This window comes from Schistocerca americana, chromosome 1, assembly GCF_021461395.2.
Source record: "Schistocerca americana isolate TAMUIC-IGC-003095 chromosome 1, iqSchAmer2.1, whole genome shotgun sequence".
In the NCBI taxonomy this organism is placed as follows: Eukaryota; Metazoa; Arthropoda; class Insecta; order Orthoptera; family Acrididae; genus Schistocerca; species Schistocerca americana.
The window spans coordinates 756,683,883-756,704,289 of NC_060119.1; the positions used below are offsets into that span (position 1 = coordinate 756,683,883).

Here is a 20,407-nt window from a genome sequence, read left to right on the forward strand (position 1 = left end):
ATATTCCATCTATACATTTGAAGAGAATTACAAGAATTATAATGTCACCTAGCAGGTAAAAGAAAGCACAAGATGGTCTGTCAAGGTTTTAATATTAATTTTATGAAATATTTGGATAAAAGAAATGATTTGGTAATTACTTACAATTTACAGTCTGAGTTGTGTTGTAATTTTCTGCCATAGTTATATAGGAAAGCAGCACACTAACAAACATATTTACAAGTGAACATTTAAGTAGTTATGTAAATGTTATCCAGTAGTGACTGGCCTCTCTGACCATTCTGCACAACTAGCCATACTATTTGATTTACCTGATTCCAATGAAATGGTTCCATGGGTAACAGATTAATTAATGAACAGACAACAGAAAGTTTTGAGGCAGCCTGTCAGGAAGCTGTCGAAGCTGGTGTGTAATGTGACAGATGTCAATTCCAAATTTACTGTGACAGTATTATGAAAAGGATAGTTGATACTCACCATATAGCAGAGATCATGAGTCACAGATAGGCACAACAAAAAGACTGTCAGAAAGTAAGTTTTCGGCCAACAAGGCTTTCATCAGAAACTGACAACATACACACACACGCTTATGCAAATGGAACTCACACACACATGACCACAATCTCTGGCCGCTATGTGTTTTGTCTATTTCTGACAAAGGCCTCGTTGGCCAAAAGCTCACTTCTGGACTGTCTTTTTGTTGTCCCTATCTATGAAATAGCATCTCCACTATAGGGTGAGTAGTGACTATCCTTTTCATAATATTGTTACATTCCATCCTAGATTTGCCAAATTTACTGTGTTTATAGATGGATTTCTATCAGTCTTTAACATCTGCTTTCCCATGAAAACAACAACATATTGTATTAATGCCATACAAAGAAGCCTTGAATTACAAAAACAATCAAGATACATGTGCAATAAAAAGTTATTTACATCAAAGTATAAAACACATTTCTAACAGATAATTTTTTGTTATTCTTGAAGTCATGTATTTTGTTTTTATCTTTAATCACTTGTGGGAGTTGGTTGTATTATTTGATTAAATTATAAAGCACACTATTTTAGGTCCCCCCCCCCCCCCCCCCTACTAAGATGTAAGTAGTTTTTGGATCTGTTCCATGCTCGTGTAGAGATCTGTTCACTGGGTACTGGTCAGTGTCTTTTTTTATGAGATCACTGTTTGCAAAATGTATTCATATGGGACAGGCAAGATTCTTGTAGATTTAGACAACTCTCTGCAGTGAATTTTATAGCTACTTTAGGCTATAATTCGTACAGCCCTTTAGTGTAATTTAAAGACTGTTTCTATATTCTGCTCATTTGTTTCCCAGAAGCTTTTGCCATAACTAATTATAGAATGAACATATGCAAAATATATTGATCTAGTGTCTGAGCTAATGTGGAAACTAATATTGATTGGTGTCTTTTTTTTTTTTTTTTTTTTTTTTTTTTTTTTTTAGTAAAGTTAATTTGTTGTTTTCTATCCATCTACATACATGCATGAGTGTTTTTTCAGTTCTTTGTTTAGAACATTTGGTGACTCATCACTTATTTTATCAGAATGTTACTATCATCAGCAAACAGTACTGTTTCATCATGTTTGACATTCTAAGGAAAATTGTTGATATATAGTGTCATGTTGTAACAAATCTGAAAGTAGGGTAGTCAATGAAGTCCAATACATAGCATTGAAAGCACGCTAATTGTGGACACCAACATTCAAACAGGCCAGAACTGACCTCTTGGATGAGAGCACTGCTATTTGTACAAACATTGAATTTTCAAAAATGAGTGAACATTACAAACATAAGACATTTTGAGAACCTTCTAGAAATGATAAATACCAAATGATAAATATTTGCTGATAATTGGATTTGAACTGGTGACCTTCTGCATGCCAGCCAGAGACACTAGCTGCTACTCCACACTGCATGCAGCACAGCTCATGGCATTTCTCCCTCTCCTGATGAAATAGTGCTCCACTGTTCCAGAAGTTCTAGATCCTGTCAATGCTCACCTGTATGGCAGTGCTGGAGAATTCTTGCATTCAGGTCATGCTGTCACGTTCTCTTCACTCTCGTGAGTGTCAAAGGTAGACCCTTGCATTGCAGTTTCAAGATCCCTAAGTGAGCCTTCTCATCGATCTGCACTCCAGGACTGTAGTAAGGAGGACATGGATGATATCTGTGTGGTTTTGACTTCTTGTTGAAGATTTGCGTCATTTGTCCATGATACCCAGAAAGCAGTAGTACAGGTGCCTAGGTAGATGCCATGTTTCTTGATTTCAAGAAGGCATTTGATACAGTTCTACACTGCCATCTAATGAACAAAATATAAGGGGTAGTCAAATGAAAACCAAACACCTCCCACAATGGGGCCATGAAATGGTTCCAATCAAAAGGAATCACCACACACATTAAGACATTTGTCTCAATGGGAGACGTTTCGTAGAATGCAGTCAGCTCCTGATGGATCCCACAGCCGCACCAACTCTTGCACTTCCTTGTCTGACTGAAACTGACATTCATGTGTATCTTTCTTCAGCTCAGCAAAGATGCAAAAATCACATGGTGAAAGATCTGGGCCATACAGAGGATGATGCAGTATTTTCCAATCAAATCACTGAAGCATAGGCTCTGTCTGATTGGATGATCCTGTCCAACAGCACTTCTGAGTGTTCTGACTTTGTGATGAATTACAGTTTCTGCAAAGTCTCTTTGCAGCACTGTGCATGAATTGTGATTCCAAACTCAATGAACTCGACAAGCAGAGGGCCCTGCATTTGATGAAGTAGGTCATCATGACCTTACCAGAACCTGTGTGAACAGCTTTTGAGGAGAGGGGGGGGGGGGGGGGGTAAAGTCAGGGGAATGTGTGTTGTTTTCACAATTGGCTTTGCCATTTGCCCTCAGGCTGTCGGAATGCTGTCAGACGGAAACTTCCTGTTGCATGATAATGCTGGCCCTTGCACTGCCAATTGGACAAAAGCTATTCTTCAGCAGTTTGTGTAGGAAACACCACAAAATCCTCTGTACAGCCCAAATCTTTCACCAAGTGATTTTCACATCTTTGGTGATCTGAAGAAAGACATGCATGGATGTTGGTTTCATTGGTTTCAGTTGGATGAGGAAGTGCAAGAGTGGGTGCTGTTGTGGATCTGTAAGCAACAAACTGTGTTCTGTGAAATAGTAATTGATTGTCTTTTCTCCCAATGGGATAAATGTCTTAAGAGTGTGGTGACTCCTTTGGAACAGAATGATTCCATGGTCCATTGTGGCAACTTTCCTGTTTTCATTTGACTGTGCCTCATACGAGCATATGGAATATCAGACCAACTGTGTGATTTGTTTGAACAGTTTCTAGCAAACAGGACACAGTGTGTCATCTTGAACAGAGATAGATAGATAGATAGATTTATTCACCTCATAACATACCATTTCAGATCATTGTTGATTTGATGTACGGGAGGCATATCAGGATTTTTACATTATTTTATATATATTTCTCAGATATTGCTACACGATTATGTACTACAGTTTCCAGTGTACAAAGTAAAGGTATAATTTCCTTATTCAAACTCTAAAACTGTCCTCAAAGGATTCTTCAGTAGAATGGTAACACATTTCCACCTGACAAGTGTAGAGTAATATTTTCAGTGAACCTAATTCGATGTTTAAATATATTAGTGCCTTTTGTTTTATTGTGAATATTTAACCCCATATACTCTGGTGTTCAGGCATAGAGTTTTAAATGGTGTGTTGGCAGTTTAAGATCCTCTCTGTAGTGAGTACTGTAATTGTGGTCAAAATGGAAAGAGTTAAGTGTATGTTGACTTTTATGTAAGAACAACAATGCCTCATATATGTAAAGGGAAGCAATAGATAGTATTTTTAGATTTTTTAACAGTGGTCAACATTTTATCTGTCATTCAGCAACACACATGTTTCTAACTTTTTTTTTTAATACTAGGAGTCTCATGACATTTGCCGAATTTCCCCAGGAGATTATGGCATAACGAATAATTGACTCAAAGCAAGAGTGATAGACTTTCTTTCTGATGTTTATGCTCATGGCACCTGACAATATATACATTGCAAAAGATATGTGTTGAGTTTGTTTACCAGGCAGTCTGTTTCTGCCTTCAAATGTAAATTTTTATCAAGATTTAAGCCTAAGAATTTCACATGCTTTGCTTCTGTGATGCCCTGATCATTGCAAGTTACTTTTAGTTCGCTTTGCTTAATTTAGCTTCAGATTGCTTTCTTTTTGTTTTAGATACATTTAGTTTCAGTTTGATGGAACCAAGATTAGAGTTTCTCTAAAGTATTTATGACACTTTCCATAGTTCTTTCGGGCACCTCATTTTCAATTAGAACTGATGTATCATCAGCAAACAAAACTGAACGAGCATCAGTAGCAAGTGGTAAATCATTTATGCAGCAAAGGAATAGATAGGGACCCAATATTGAACCCTGTCAGACTCCTTGACCAATGTTTTCCAAGCTGAGGAGTAATTTCTCAAATTTGAAGTTATAGTTACTTTTTGTTTCCTATCTGTCAAGTAAGAGATGAACCACTGTAAAACAGTGTCTCTCATTCCATATATATGTAATTATTTGTATAGAAGTAAAGAGTGGTTCACTGAATTGAAGCTTTTGTCAGATCACAGAATATTCCTGTGACCTTTCTACCCCTATCTAATGAGGGGCGTATCTTTCGAGTTAACTCATTGATTGCATGTTCAGTGCATTTTCCTTGTTGGAATATGAACTGATTTTTAAAAATTATGCCTTTTGCTGTAAGAAATCTTTGAATTTGTTTTTCTGCAATCTTTTCAAACACTTTTTAGAAAGTACCAGCAGAAGAGAGATATGGTGTAATTCCTCGGATCTTCTGTCGATCCTCTTTTGAATAGTGGATTGATCTGTGCTTATTGCAATACATTTGGAAAGCATCCCTACTGAAAATGTGGGTTAATCTAACTGACAGTGGTTGTGATTGCAGATGTGGGTATTTCATTCCACCCAAATGAGATTTTGGTTTCTAAAGACAAAATTTCATTTTCCACATCCCATTGGGTGATTTTTTCTAACTGTTTGAAAAATGTGCTTGGATTGTTTTCCAAATTTATGAAATTTACATTGTCTTGATTGGCTGCTAAATCTGTGTCTGACATTACTACATTTAAGAAGAATTCATTGAAACAATTTGACATCTGAACAGGGTTAATTACAGTACCATTTTCAAATCTTATTTTTGAAATCTCATAATTCTTACCATTGATTCCTAATTCTTACTGAACAACTGTCTTTGTCTTACTACCACGTTGGAGGATGAAAGTATTATTGGCCAGTTTTTAGCTGCAACGACATCTTTCCTGAGTACAGATGATAGCGATTGACATACATAACACAGTCAGGATTTCTCTTTCATTGTAACTCTTTGCAGAGTTCCCTTTTTCTAGCATTAGAAATTATTGTTCCAAGTGTAATCCACATAAGTTTACTGCTTGCTTTCTTTTGCCAAGATCTGAGAAGGGAAGTTTCACTAAACACCTTTTAAAAAAACTAAGGATTTGTCATAGTTTATGATGCTTGAACTGTAATGGTCTACGGGCCAGTTCGCAATACTTAGTTTATTGTGGCATAAATCCATGTGTCTTTTGCTGTAATTCATTTTTAATATACATTTCTGTAGGCTTTAATTTATCTGTCTTTGGAAGCTCAACAAAAAGAACTGAATGACTGAAAATACCTAGGTCTAAACAGAGATTGTTTTCATTTTCAAATTGATAGTTTGTAATAATATTATCAATGCAGGTTACTGATTTGCTGTTTTTTCTAGTACTTTCAAAAAAGTTTCATTTGAAATCAGGTTTCTGTATTGAGTAATGAATTTTTTTTTGGAATCACAGCTGTCAACTAACACATTTAAGTTAAAATCTATAGAGCAACTCTTAAACATACTCTTTTCATTTAAATAACTTAAATCTTCTCTTACTTTATAGCTTATAGAAGAAGCAACCAGAATGCAGAAATCTCCTTGAGATTTGTTACTCCTACAAAAGATGCTAGCTACCTTAAAATTATTTATTCTATTTAAAACTTGTAAATAATCTTCTGTCAGCCAGTGTTCATTTAAACAGATTATTTTCATAGTTACACAATCTGAAAGTAGAATTTTAAGTTCACCTATTTTATAGCATTTAAGGTTTGGTAGTTCTGCTGTTAAGCTGCTGATATTCCAGAGCATCAGTAGAGCATTTTTGTTTTTGACTTTGATTTCATGTGCATCACCTCTTTCGTGCCTATCCTTTTTATTTTCCATTTCAACCTATGCTTTTTCACTCCTATCATAATGTATCAGTTTCCTGTGCTTTTTAGGATTTTAAACGTCTTTCTCAGACATGTGTGAAATCCTAAAAAGCACAGGAAACTGATACATTATTTTACTGAAATTCATAGAGCCTAACCTACTGAGGTGTAAGGCATCTCTCTCCAGACATTTATCATTTAAAAACTTGTTTGGCTCAATGAACACTGCCCCGAGACTGTCACACTGTTTCCTGGTACCGCTGTTTATTCTAGTGATGTAAGTATCACTTAGCGATTTTCTGTGAATAATTCCATTAATTACCAGCCCACAAGATCGCAACATGTGACTGACTATGCCTCAGCTGAGCAGAGGTGATCCTGCCAGCGTCATGTAACAAAGGTCACCTATGCTCCTCAGCACAGTGATCTTCACTGAGCCAAAACAAATGACCACGTGCCAAACTACTGCTCCCCACATGCCACAGTGTCAATCCAGAAGCAGTTTGATAACACTGTGCATGACTGTCGCCTGTCTTCTGACTACTTGATAGTGCCCACAACAAGTTCATCTATTTGAGAAGAATATTTTAGTTGCCTCAGTGATCCACATGGCAGCATATCTCCTCCTCTCACCCCACCAACAAAGACTGCTACCGGACTTCAAGTCTCCACTTGTGCACATTAACATGATCTTGTTGACTTGGACTCTGACGGATGTTTCGTAAGGCTTCTTCTTCTGCTGGTCCCACTTCTGAGAACTGTATTTTTGACTTTGTCGCCTGCTTCCTTCCCTTTGATGAACCACACTGTGTCAGACCCAAATTCTGACATCAACTTGCTACCACACAATGACTATCAACTAAGGATGAACCTAGAACATTGCAACCTACCCAGTACATCAACCATTCAAGACAAACAACAGGAAAACAATCATATGTCCATCAACACACTCAAGCAATATGCCTCCTCAGCTGATGAGCTCCTGGTGATTCACCAACTCTACGCCAACAGCCGTGCATTATTGGATGCACTTCGTACAAAGAACATGTTGCTCCCACAATGTAATAATGACAAACCTGCTGCCTCACCAAAGTGTGTGAGCGGCTTGTGCCTCTGACACACAACCGTCATGATAACAAGAGTGAGAATGCAAGCTTGGTCACATCCACCTCACCTAAAATCTGACCACACCAACTCCCTGTTCTACACAGCACCAGCATTGTCATTGACCCCAAGCATACAGCGAGCAAAGCACATACACCAGTACACCATTCCAAGCCTTGTCACCCAGCTACCCTATTACTGGCATCATTGTGCACACCTCTCTGACTGTACAGCATATTATCACCACATCTCTTCTGCATAAATCACTGCCAAGCAGCTCAACTGCCACCCACTGCCAATCTTCACATGACAACTATAACCTATTGGCTATGTTAACCTGTTTCTGTGTTCAACTACTACACACTTACCACAGGTTGATGATCAACAATGCTGCACCCAGAACACATTGAAGGAATTGAATGCAAGAGGATGCCTTTTCAACCACTTTCACTCGTGCAATTCGCCTTCAACTGCCACTGTCAACCTCAGCATTTCTTCCCATCAAGAATTCGCCACAACATCGCCAGACTCTGTGATTGCCCTGCATCTACACTGACTTCAACCACAATTGGAAATGCGTTGGTACCCTGTGTTCCTCCCTCGCCACTGCTCACAGTCCTCCATAGATGGTCTCGGGATAGACCATGACCATCAAACTTCCCTCCGGCAAATAAATTACTGGATCACACTTTCCCCTCAACATATGCCTTCCCTTTGATCAAATCAGTCTCTCTGGCATACCAGCATCCTTGCCACAAACACCCCACCCCTGTCTCTTCATTTGTATCACTGGTGTCCCATGTGAACACACTGGACACTTCTCACGTCAGCTGCAGCCATACCAACTGTTCAATACTCATACCTTACCTACCAAAACTTCAAGAAAAAATCCAGTCATACCTCATGGAAGTGCCAGCCATGGCACGATCATTAATTCACATTCTACCCACTGCAAAAGCAGTCACCAATCCCATTATCATCTTCCCTTCAGTGCTCCGCACTACCACTGTGAATTATTATTGAATTCTTCAATGCTGTGGACAAGTTAGGCAATGGATGTTGACATAATGGTGATTTATTGTCAATAATGCTGCTTTACAGTCTTCCAGATAGTTATGACAATATTAGTCTCTCTGCACGGAATTATGCATTAAGTGGATTGAAATATTCACTGCAATATCCATCAATGACGTACAAAAAGTGGAATATCTGTGACTTAACCACTGACCTTTGTGTGTTCTTAGTGTCCAAACAGAAAAGACATGTACCTCTTTCTGCGTAATTATTCATGAAATAAAGCATTATTATTGTTCCATACTGTGCTGTACCTCAGTTATATCTTACCTGCATTGCATCTGTGCTACAAATTGTTCTGTAATAACATGTTATACCTGTATTGTCAAACCACATACCAATAGGCTATGGGCCCAGGTAATGCAACCAGCAGAAACAACATTTGCACAACAGATATGGTGCTTATGACTGCTGCACATGGAGCTCATCTAAAAATGCAGTCATGTGATAATTACAACAATGGAAAATACCAGCTGAAGCACTAGTCATCAAAAATGACACTTGGGGATACATATCTGGAGGCTTATCATAACCTGCAATGGCTGATGAAGGTGAAGTGCTCTCTGCTGCAGAAAATACACACAAAGCTTGGCTAGCAGCAGACAGAAGAGCAAAAGCAGATTTTATTTTATCCCTCGGTTCCCCTGAGTTGAGACAAGAAAAGAACTTCACTGCATAACATTAGGTATGAATTAACCCTTTGAACGGAACATCGGTCTGAGATACCGCCATAGTTGACATTAACAATGCTAACGGCGCTGCATTGTTCGTGAGGGTGGGGAGAAGCCCAGTAATCTTCAGTCGGGTCCCGAACCGCAGCTGGCCAACAACGTATTGTCGGCGCATGCATTGTTTTCAAGTAAGTAGAATTTTTGTTACGTATTGTCGGTCTGTGAGACCGTGTTCCGAAAAAATGCATTCCCCTCCCGGTCTGACAGACCGGGTGTTCCTAAAAGTGTCAAATTTTTGCCGGTCTCCCAGACCGGTGTTCCTAAAAGTATCACGCATTTGTCGGTCTGTATGACCGATGTTCCACTCTTTGAACTCTTCTGTTTTCTGTGTAGCAACATTTCATCTATTTGATTGAAATTTTTGCCACCACACGATGCTTAATACTTTTGTGTTCATAGAAGAACGAGAAAAAAGTGTAACAACTCGTATTTAACGTTTTAATTTTTCCTCTTTCCGTTTTTCACACACATTCTCCAATTTACCGCGCAAACTTATTACAGCGATAGAATTATCCCCATTAAATTTCGTTAAAACTCATTTTTCCCTTTTTCCTTGCAGGTTTACAATGGAAGGTCCGAAATATGTTTCAAATCGGTCGAAAAGAATTGTAGCCCTTGCACGCTCTCAAAATTACCTTGAAGAATCAGACTCGGAAGTGGATTCAGATGAATCATGCATTCCAGATGAGGACCTTACTATCCAAGATCCTCGCAATGAAACAGATAATGACGATGACTCTCCCAATGATGATGATCGCGATGATGAAACTATTCGAGAAATATTTGAAGTCGAAAATACCGCAGTTCGCGAAGAAACTGGAGAGCAACCACAGTCTGACATAACTTCTGGTGGAAGCAGACTAATCACTCCACAGAAGCCTGCTGATGTTGCTAGCTCATCTACGCGTTCTGATGACACTCTAGATGAGAGTCGTCTTCCAGTTTCTTACTACGGAAGAAACAAGTGTTTCACATGGTCATCAACTCCTGTTCGCTCTAAGACGCGAACAGCAGCATCCAATATAATAAAGGTACGGCTATCAAAGATACAAGGGCCTGCTCTTACCGTGGGGAAAAACCCACTCCCAGGTGAAGTGTGGCGCCTTTTGTTTACTGACGACATGATTGAGACGATTGTAAAGCATACTAATGAAAAGTTGGCCAAAATTCGTTCTGTTATTGAACTAAAAGAAAGTGTAGCTTACAGAGACACTACTGTGCAGGAAGTGAACGCTGTGATTGGAGTCACAGTTCTTTGCAGCATATTCAAATCTGCGAGGGAGCCTATGACCTCGCTGTTTTCCACTTCGGTCTTGGGGAGGCCAATTTTTCGATCAATAATAACAGAAAAGCGATTAGGAATATTGCTTAGGGCATTTAGATTCGATGACTCGAGCACGAGGGAACAGAGGGAAAAATATGACCCAGCTGCTGCCATTACAGACATATTTAATAAGTTTATTTGGAACTGCCAACAAATTTATAGCCCTGGAGCGCATTTGACAGTTGATGAAACTTTGGTGCCTTTCAGAGGGAGGGTTAAATTTCGTATATATATGCCGAATAAACCGGCTAAATATGGCATTAAGGTCATGGGTCTGGCAGATGCACACAATGCATATATTTACAATGCCTACATCTACTCCGGCAAAGGCTGTGATGGAGCCACACTTTCTACAGCAGAAAAGAAAAAGAGCATTCCCACGCAGTCTGTAATCCGCCTATCTAAAGGGCTGTATGGCACAAACAGAAATATTAGTTGCGACAATTGGTTTTGTTCTGTGGAACTTGCCCAGGAGCTACTAGCTCACAATTTGACATTAGTTGGGACACTAAAAAGAAACAGACCCCAGATACCAGCAGAATTTCAAGCAAGAAGCGATCGTGAAATTGGGTCCAGCCTTTATGGCTTTACGAAAGAAATGACTCTGCTTTCTTATGTCCCAAAAAGGAATAAGGCAGTCCTACTTCTTTCGTCAATGCATCATTCCAATTACACTGACGTTTCAAATGATAAACCTGAAATCATATCTTTTTATAACGCCACAAAAAGTGGAATAGACACGCTAGATATGAAGTGCAGTGTTTATTCTACTAATCGCAAAACAAGAAGGTGGCCGTTGGCTATTTTTTACCACATGGTGGCCATGGCTGGATCAAACGCAAGTATACTTTATGGACTTTTTGGAGAGAAGAAAACCGTATCACGTTTTGATTTCCTGAAAAGAGTTTCTCTATATTTGGTCTACGATTTCGTAAAATCCCGACTGGCAATCTCCAATCTGCCTCAAGAGCTACAAAGTATTATTTCATCTTTAGAAGAAGAGGCAGCAAAAGAAAAGCAAATCGTTAGCCAACGGAATAAATTTGTTGTTCGAGTTGATGAGTGTCCGACGGACACACTTGGTAAAAGAAAAACCTGTCGATTTTGTCCATATCAAAAAAAGAGGAAAACTGCCTACAAGTGTATTTCTTGCGAAGAACCAACGTGCTTGGAGTGTTCACGAAAAGTGTGCAAGACTTGTGCAATTAAAAATAAAAGTTAAATTTTTTCTTTGCATTACATTTTAGTATTCATTTTCTTTGTGTTGTAACTATAATAATGTAAAAAAAAAGTATTTCTAAAGGAGTAATGTGTAAACAACAAAACACTGCAAATTAAAGTTTTTCCTAGTAATAAACTTGAATTTACTGGTATTTTAACAAATATTATGGTTCAAAAACCTATTATTATGTTTAATTACACCTTAAAGAGAGAGAGAAGCAACGTAGAAGTGCGGAAAAGTCATAAAAATAGAGAAAAATACACTTTAAATGTCCTAGCGGTCTAGCAGACCGATGTTCCATCTTACCGCCGAGTAAAAGATGTTCCGGTTAGAGGGTTAAATGGTGGTTTATTGTCAACAATGCTGCTTTACAGTCTTCCAGATAGTTACAACAATTTTAGATGAAATGTTGAATCTTATGACAATTTACCAGATGTTGAGACTGTAAAAATAAAAATCTTGGAAGAACACAGCACAAGGATTTGGAAAAACAGTGAAAGTGTGAGCACTGTGATGTTTGTTAAATTGGGTAAACATTTCATGAATGAGCCAAAAAGTGCTGTGAGTGACAGTGAGAAATCAGAACAAAACTCAAAACAAAACCAAAAAAGGAAAAATGTAGCTTTTGCATTAAGAAGGTACACATAGGAGATGAATTTTTTTCAAGAATAAACTAAGTATACAAGCTGCAAACAATCAGATGATGAATAATTTTACAGCTCTGAAGAAGACAGATTTCAGGTCATTAAAAGCCAATAATTCAATCCAGACAATAACTTATTATATGATGAAGATAACAATTCTTCAAGTGTCACACCTGCTCAGCAGCCTGTGCCAGGTGTAGATTTATCAGGTGTTTCAGTACATGATGCTAACTTCATTTCAAATACAACAGAGGTGAATGTCGCTGGTGAATTATGTGGTCCAGATCATGAGGAGTGGAGGCTGAGGAGAAAAGCAAGAATAGTTGCATGAGGATTCAGCTAGTGGCCTGGAGTTGACTTTGTGGTAACATTCTCTCCAGTTGCAAGAATTGAATCATTTGACTACTCATTCCTCTGTCGGTCAAATTTGACTTACGTTTTCTCAGCCAGTCAAATTTGATTTGTGTGTTTAGAGATGGATATCACCACTGAATTTCTCAGTGATGAAACTGACACAGAAATATTCATGAACAGCTGGACTCACTGGTCAAATTCTTAAAAAAGATAAAATATATGAAGAAAGATATTCATATAGTCAAGAAGGCATGAGACTCACTCCAAACACTGAAGTGTGCAAAATGAGAAAAGCCATTTATGGACTATGCCAAGCTGGTCCGCAGTGGTATGCCATGTTAAATTCAATCCTAATGTCTGTTGTATTGCATTCCTCAAATTCAGATCCAAACATCTTTGCAGACAGAGTTCAAAAATTTCTAGTCATTGTACTAATTTATCTAGATGATACTATATTCACTTCAGCAAACCACCAAAGAACAAAACAAATCAAGGATGAGTTATCTGCCAAAGTATGTCAAGGATTTTGGTGCCATAAGGTGTTACCTGGGCATCAAAGTAAATCAAACTGTTGACAAAATTACTTATGTCAAAATGACAGTTCTGGATTTTCCATTATGTCAAAGTGGCTATATCATAGAAGTTTTACACTGGTTCAGAATGGATGATTGCAAGCCATTAAGGACTCCATTGGCAAATGGGAAATAGTTGGATGCAACAGCTATGAATACAGAAGATTATACTCATTACCCATTCAGAGAACTGATTGCAGTGTTGATATACATTGCCATCAGTACTCAACCTGACATAAGCTATGCTGTCAATAAGCTACCCCAGTACAATAAAAGCCATACTTTTATTCACTGGCATGCAGCTAAGTGAATCCTTAAATACTTCAAAGGAATCATGGACAAAAAAGTGACCTACATCAAGGATTAGGAAGGAATCTTCAGTTTCACAGCTGCTGTTGGGCAAGTTCTGGAGCTGAGAGGAAGTGGTATACGGGCTGCAGATTCACCTTATGCTGATCAGCAATCTCACTGTGTTCACACAAGTGTAGATCCATTGCTCTTTCATTGACTGAAGCTGAGTACATGAGCCTAGCACCAGTAGCAAAGGGAGCAATTCACCTGTCAACATTCCTGAAAGAGAAGGAAAACTGTCAGACATCACCCTGTTCACTGACAATCAGTCATCTGAGAAGTTAGCACATAATACAGTTTCTCACTCAAAGTTGAAGCACACTCGTATAAAATATCACTTCATACATCAGGCTCTAGAAGAGTATCTGGTGAAACTGGAATATCAGCCAACAGAAGATATGATGGTAGATGTACTCATTAAGGCTCTTCCTGCACCAAAGCACAAGAAATGTGTTGAAGAACTTAGACTTCAATCCTAAAACAACAAACTTAAGACTCAGTTTTTAATTTATAACTGCTACAAAAATTGAGGTTTAAATTTTACACCCACATAAGATCTTTGGTGTCTATAGGTGTCACTGTGCATGTTTTCAAGTCAAAGTACACATTATCCAAAATATTACACGTTCTAACACAATTAGCTGACCCCACTTGGCCAATATACACACGGGTGTGCTTATTGACAATATGAACACCAACTCTCAACTATCCATGGGGTCACCATTATACATTCCATCACACAATGACATTCAGAAGACACTCTGTGCTTGTAGCATTAAAAATAAAATAACAATTCCTGACAGGTGTGCAATCCAGTGATATATTTAATCACAATGTGTATGCAGCCCAGAGTCATGAATTAACTCATCTGCCAATGTAATTTGTACAGATCCTTTGACTTTTTAATATAATCCCAAGGCTACTTTTTCTTTAATCTCATTTGAACATTTATGTTAAAGAGTGAAAGATGAAAAAACCTGGTGTGGCTTGAGGTTTAAAATTACCCATGATTAGAGAGCCTAATAATTTGTCTTCTGCATTGCTAATGATATCCTCTAATGAGCAAGTAATTGTTATAGTTGTTCCTTTTCACTTGCAGATAACTGATGTAGAGATGAAGTTAGTAAACTAGATACTTCAAGTGATGAAATTAATTCAAAAAAATTAATTTCTGTCACAAATTCTACTATCCATTCGTAGCCAAGGTTGGTGCCTGAGTGCTCTTTCATTCTTTACAGTTAAGTTAAATTGTTGTCGAACCAGTAGTGACATTCACTGGAATACATCCAATGCACTGAACATGATGACAAGAGTATCTAGCAAATTTTCACTCAGGAAGTTGTAACAAAAAATTAGATTTCACTTAACATGCCATTTTTTTCAGTAACTATGCAACAGGGAGCACCCATATCTTATTCCATTTGCTAATCGTGTATGTTGACCCTTACTGTAAGTATCTGGTTCAAATGGCTCTGAGCACTATGGGACTTAACTCCTTGAGGTCATCAGTCCCCTAGAACTTAGAACTACTTAAACCTAACTAACCTAAGGACATCACACACATCCATGCCCGAGGCAGGATTCGAACCTGCGACCGCAGCAGTCGCACGGTTCCAGACTGTAGCGCCTAGAACCGCTCGGCCACTCCGGCCGGCACTGTAAGTATCTGTTCTTCAGTGAATTAATTTCATTAATTTCTTCAACTTTTCAGAACTGTTATATAGTAGTGATGTTACTTTGGCAACTTGGTCTGTGCAACAAAATTCTTGAGACGCGTTTTCTGGCCTGTGTATTTTAGCAATACAATCCTTTTGCAGCATTTTTTTTTGTACTGATATATTCATAGATTAAGTATTTGTTACATCTTCAATGTCAAAAATTATTCATAACATAGATGAATGTTATTTATGTTCACTTCCATTTAAGATGTAGTTAATTAAACAGGCTAAATTGGTAACTCTGGCTGCATCGTGATGATTTACAAGTAGTTGGTTTGCTTTATTTAATTTTTGTTGAAGTGTTACGTAACTGATACATATCTTGGTATGTCTTCAATGTCTTGGTTTTGTTTTTTTGTAGTTATATAATGCACTGCTTCAAGCCTGCTCGCAATTTCACATGCTTCTGCTTCTGCAGAATTGTTGATTTCTTTACAGCTTACTCCTCTGCATAAGTCACAAAACTCAAGATAAAGTAGACTTTTTTCAGTTAAATTTCAGTCTGGAAGTTCATCATACTCATAATGGGCAACATCATTGTTCAGGCATGAATCAAAATTAATAATACCTTTTTTGTTCTGCTGAGCATTGAAGCAAAATTTAAGCTTCTCAGCTTAGTTGTACATAGTGTGGCTGCACAAGAGTTTGGAAAGGAAATATAATATAATATTCAGCAAACGGCAAGAGGGAGTCATAAATTAACTATTTAGAAACACCAATGCAAAGAAAGTTCCTTACTACAGAGGTTTGATTTTGCTGTCACATGGCCTAAAACCTGCAACCAAGGATGAACAAGGCAGCTATCAACCTTGTTTTTACCCCAACAGTGCTTAATGAAAGGCATTGAGAAAAAAAAATTTTAATTGTCTACTTTGACATTAAAAGCATGTGGTCATGTGCCACATAAGTGTATATAACAATGTTTGAGGTGCAAAATTGTGACAAAGAACATCACTGCAAAAGTGCAGGATGGTTATAATAAAACTTTCGTGACCTGAGAGTGCTCCCACATAAAACAAGTGATTGTAGTACAGTGAAACTTTGTGATGAATGAATATTTTAAAGAAACACATTTTAATTTACACATGAAAGGGTAGAATTTGTTAATTGCCTACCATGTTTACATTCCAGCCTACAAACATTGCTCAATGTGATGACCATCTGCATCTGTCTAGCATGAAACCGCACTAAAGATTGCTCTACTGTTGCCTAAAATATCTCAGTTGGGGTATTGGCTACCTACCTTACTATGCTCATCTTCAGTCTCCAGCATGTAGTAATGTCACAGCCAAAATCACATGAGTTCAGATCTGGCGATCTTGGTGGCCACTAGTTTGGAACAACTGGCCAATGATTTGGTTTTCTCCAAATGTTCTTCAACCCCAGTTTGGAAAGAGGGCCTCTCCATATTCCTTTAATGTGTCGATACTTGTGAAAAGCAGCAGCACTATTGTGTTTTTTTGATAAAACAGCTTTATGAGTAAAGCCCTGCTCATCTTGTCCAGACCTATGTTGACTGTCTACAACTGTAATTTGCACTGGTGCTTGTTTTTCAACACTAGAACACCACACCAGTACCAGTACCTGATGGCACATCATGTCACTACCAGTACTAACAATGCAAATCCTGCAGTGCACAGTTTGAACATCATTCCTATAAAGTGGGTACCCATTAGGTAAATAGTTTTCCAACTACACTGCCTCAAGTAGCGAAATTTTAACTATAAACACTGCTCAGTTGCTGCTGAAGTATTGGTTATTCATCATTTTTTAATGTTCCCGTTAATAAATGTCAAAGAAACATATATCACACTAGACTAATTTGGTTTCACTTTATCAAATGAGCATGTAAAATTTTACTTTAAAAAAACATTTTATTTGTCACAGGAAACAAACTGACACTTTCCATCGACAGGGTTCACATGAAAGATGTGATGTGTATTATTTGTTTGGGCTACAAAATACACATTGCAAAAATCAAAACTGCAAATATCTGCTGAATTACCAGATAAAATATACCTAACAACTCTTAGGATGGATATTTTGTGTATATGAGGCTCATTTTTAAAGTAAGAACTGATAGCACATCATGTCCGCGCATCCTGTCACATGACATCTGTTCATGGTCGGCCACTCTTGGCAAGTCTCTCACTACACTGCCATTATGTTTCATGTCTCTGCCAGTGTTGCTTGTATGGCTATAGTGCTTCATTTGTCGCAATGTCAGTCAGTAATCCTGCCGATTGTGAAGGTGCTCAGTTGTTCAGTTCTTAAATGCAAAACAAGTTTGTCTTGCTGAAATTCACTGGCAGCTCGTTGACATTAATGGTGCAGATATAATGAATGATGGAAATGTGCATAAATAGTGTAAGCTGTTAAATGAAGGAAGGACAAATGTTCATGATGAAGAATGATCTGATGGCCTACTGTCATGAATGAAGACTTGACACAGAAAGTTGATGAAACAGTTCTCCAAAGTAGGCACTTCACTGTTGATTAGCTGCACCAGAAATTTCTACAAGTTTCAAGATCAGTAGTTATTCACATTCTTACTGCCTAACGTCACTACAAAAGAATGTGTGCAAGATGGGTGCCAAAAATGTTGACAGAATAACACAAAACAATTTGTGACTTCTGAAATTTTCCCAGCGTATTTCTTCTTCTAATGGACAAAACAATTTGTCCATTTTAGAGCGCTATCACAAGGATGATGATAAATTCTTGAGTCACATTGCGACTGGTGATGAAACATGGATTGTGCACTGCACTCCAGAGAATAAACATCAATCCAGTGAATGGCATCATTTAAACTCCCCAATGGAACTACAAAACTTCAAACAAGAACCTTCAACATGGAAAATCATGGCCACTTCTGGGACCAGAAAGTAATTCTTTTGTTACATTTTCTGCCAAGAGGAATGATAATAAATGCTGAGAGGTACTGTGAAACTTTACTAAAGCTTAGATGCGCTATTCAAAATCACCTGTGGGGACTGCTCCCTACAGGCGTCATTCTGCTTCACGACAATGCTTAGCCTCATGCTGCAAAAAGAATAAAGATGCAATTGGACAAGTTTCATTGGGAATTATTGGATCATACACATACAGCCCTGGATTAGCTCCATCAAACTTTCATCTATTTCCAAAACTGAAGAAATTTCGTGGTGGAAAGTATTTGGAAAACGATGACATGTTGGAAGAAACTGTTGCTCACTAATAGCAGAGTTCTTTGATGCTGGGATCCAAAAGCTTGTGCCATGACTTGACAAATGTTTAAATGTTCATGGTGACTATGTTGAAAAGTGGAAAAATATGCATATTATAGTTTTTGATACAATTTAGATTCATAAATACAGTTTCTCTAACTCCCTTGCAAATAGGTTCTTACTTTAAAAATGATTCTCATAAATTTCCACTGCAGTGAATACTCTATACACATTTTTCTCCCTGTCTTCTTCCTTACCTCACTTATTGAAGGAAGCTGTGCAATCCTACTTCAGCATAGGCTGAATCACAAATTGACTCTTATGGTCTCATCCTGCTCATTTCATCTCTTCAACCACCAAAATTTGTAATATTTATTTAGAACACCCAAAGAGTAATCAGTGTTTGTTTTGAAATAATGCCTTTAATGAAATGTCCATTTACTATCTAGTACATATTACTCTCATTCATCTTCACAGTTTCTATGATTTTAATATTAATTTTCTAATTTATAATGTTGCCAACCCTTGCATCCCTTACTTCTGCTAAGTACAGTATTTCTGTTTTAATAGTTTCCTGTTAAAAGAAAACTATAAGAAGTTGTCTGATTTGTATTTTACTAGCTCGCTACTTCATAACACGTGCACTGCTCGCAGCTGAAAATTTTGTACAAGCTCAACAAATCTTACGAGATAGTGGCTGTGGTGCAGCAAATGCTGTGAGCATCAATATGACATTTTTAAACCAAGAAGGGGATCGTCTGTTCCACAATGCTGAAGTAGGACCTGCTGCCAATGGAGCCACGGAGAGTGCCCTGAGCGTTCTCACTGCTAGTCCTGGAGAGCATATATATCACTGTAACAAGTATGTAAACTTGTACATATACTTCAAACAATTCCTTTAGTTGTTTTCTTTCATGTTAGAAGCAACATTCTCCTGTACCCCAGCAACTCCCATAGTAGTATACTGTGCAAAGTGTAATGTAAGGTACTCCTGTATAATCTAGTTTCCAACCAAATTCATTTTGAAATGCCCAGACAAAGACATCTACTGATCTGCTAAGTATTACAGCATGATTCCCAAGTTATGTTTTCAAAGTTCTAAAAGCAATGTAGCTTGAAATCAGTTTGTGTGCACATTCTTAAAAAATAAAAGTCACTGATAATCTTGTCATTGAGTGGCCAATAGCTCCTCTCCAGAACAGTCGAAACTACCTATTATACTTTCCAAGACCACAAGTGATGCTTGGAGACAAGCTTCCCAGGAGACAAGTTATCCACTGCCCCAAATTTCGTTTATGATAACTAGAGATAGGCCAAGCTGCCTTGTGAAATTATTTGAGATGACTCTTATATGCAATATCTACATTGTATTTTGCTGCCCTCCTTGCAAGCCATCCTGGGCTTACATTTCAGCCTCATAATGCTTGCCCACACATGTTGAGAGTTTCTACTGCTTGTCTTCATGTTTGCCATACCCCACCATGGTCAGCAGCGTCACCGGATCTCTCCCCAACTGAGAATGTTTGGAGCATTATGGGCAGGCTCCTCCAAGCATCTCAGGATTTTGATGAACTAATGCACCAATTGGACAGAATTTGGCATGATATCCACCAGCTTTATCAATGAATGCCAAGTCAAATAACAGCTTGCTTAAGGACCAGAGGTGGACCAACGCATTATTGATTTGTTCAATTTGTGAAGCTCTTTTTCTTGAATTAATCATCCAATTTTTCTGAAATTGTAATCATTTGTTTGTAAGGAACATCACATCTGCCCATTCAGACAATTCC

General features: G+C 38.0%; 1 protein-coding gene across 3 annotated transcripts in view; it reads left to right on the forward strand.

Annotated features, from left to right (window-relative positions):
* Nucleotides 1-20,407, forward strand: part of LOC124611594 — a 293,459-nt gene that overhangs the window by 256,199 nt on the left and 16,853 nt on the right. For all 3 annotated transcript variants that reach the window (XM_047140260.1, XM_047140258.1, XM_047140259.1), the window contains exon 7: nucleotides 19,239-19,479. In XM_047140260.1, the coding sequence (XP_046996216.1) occupies nucleotides 19,239-19,479 (241 nt within the window). The remainder of the gene's footprint in view (nucleotides 1-19,238; nucleotides 19,480-20,407) is intronic.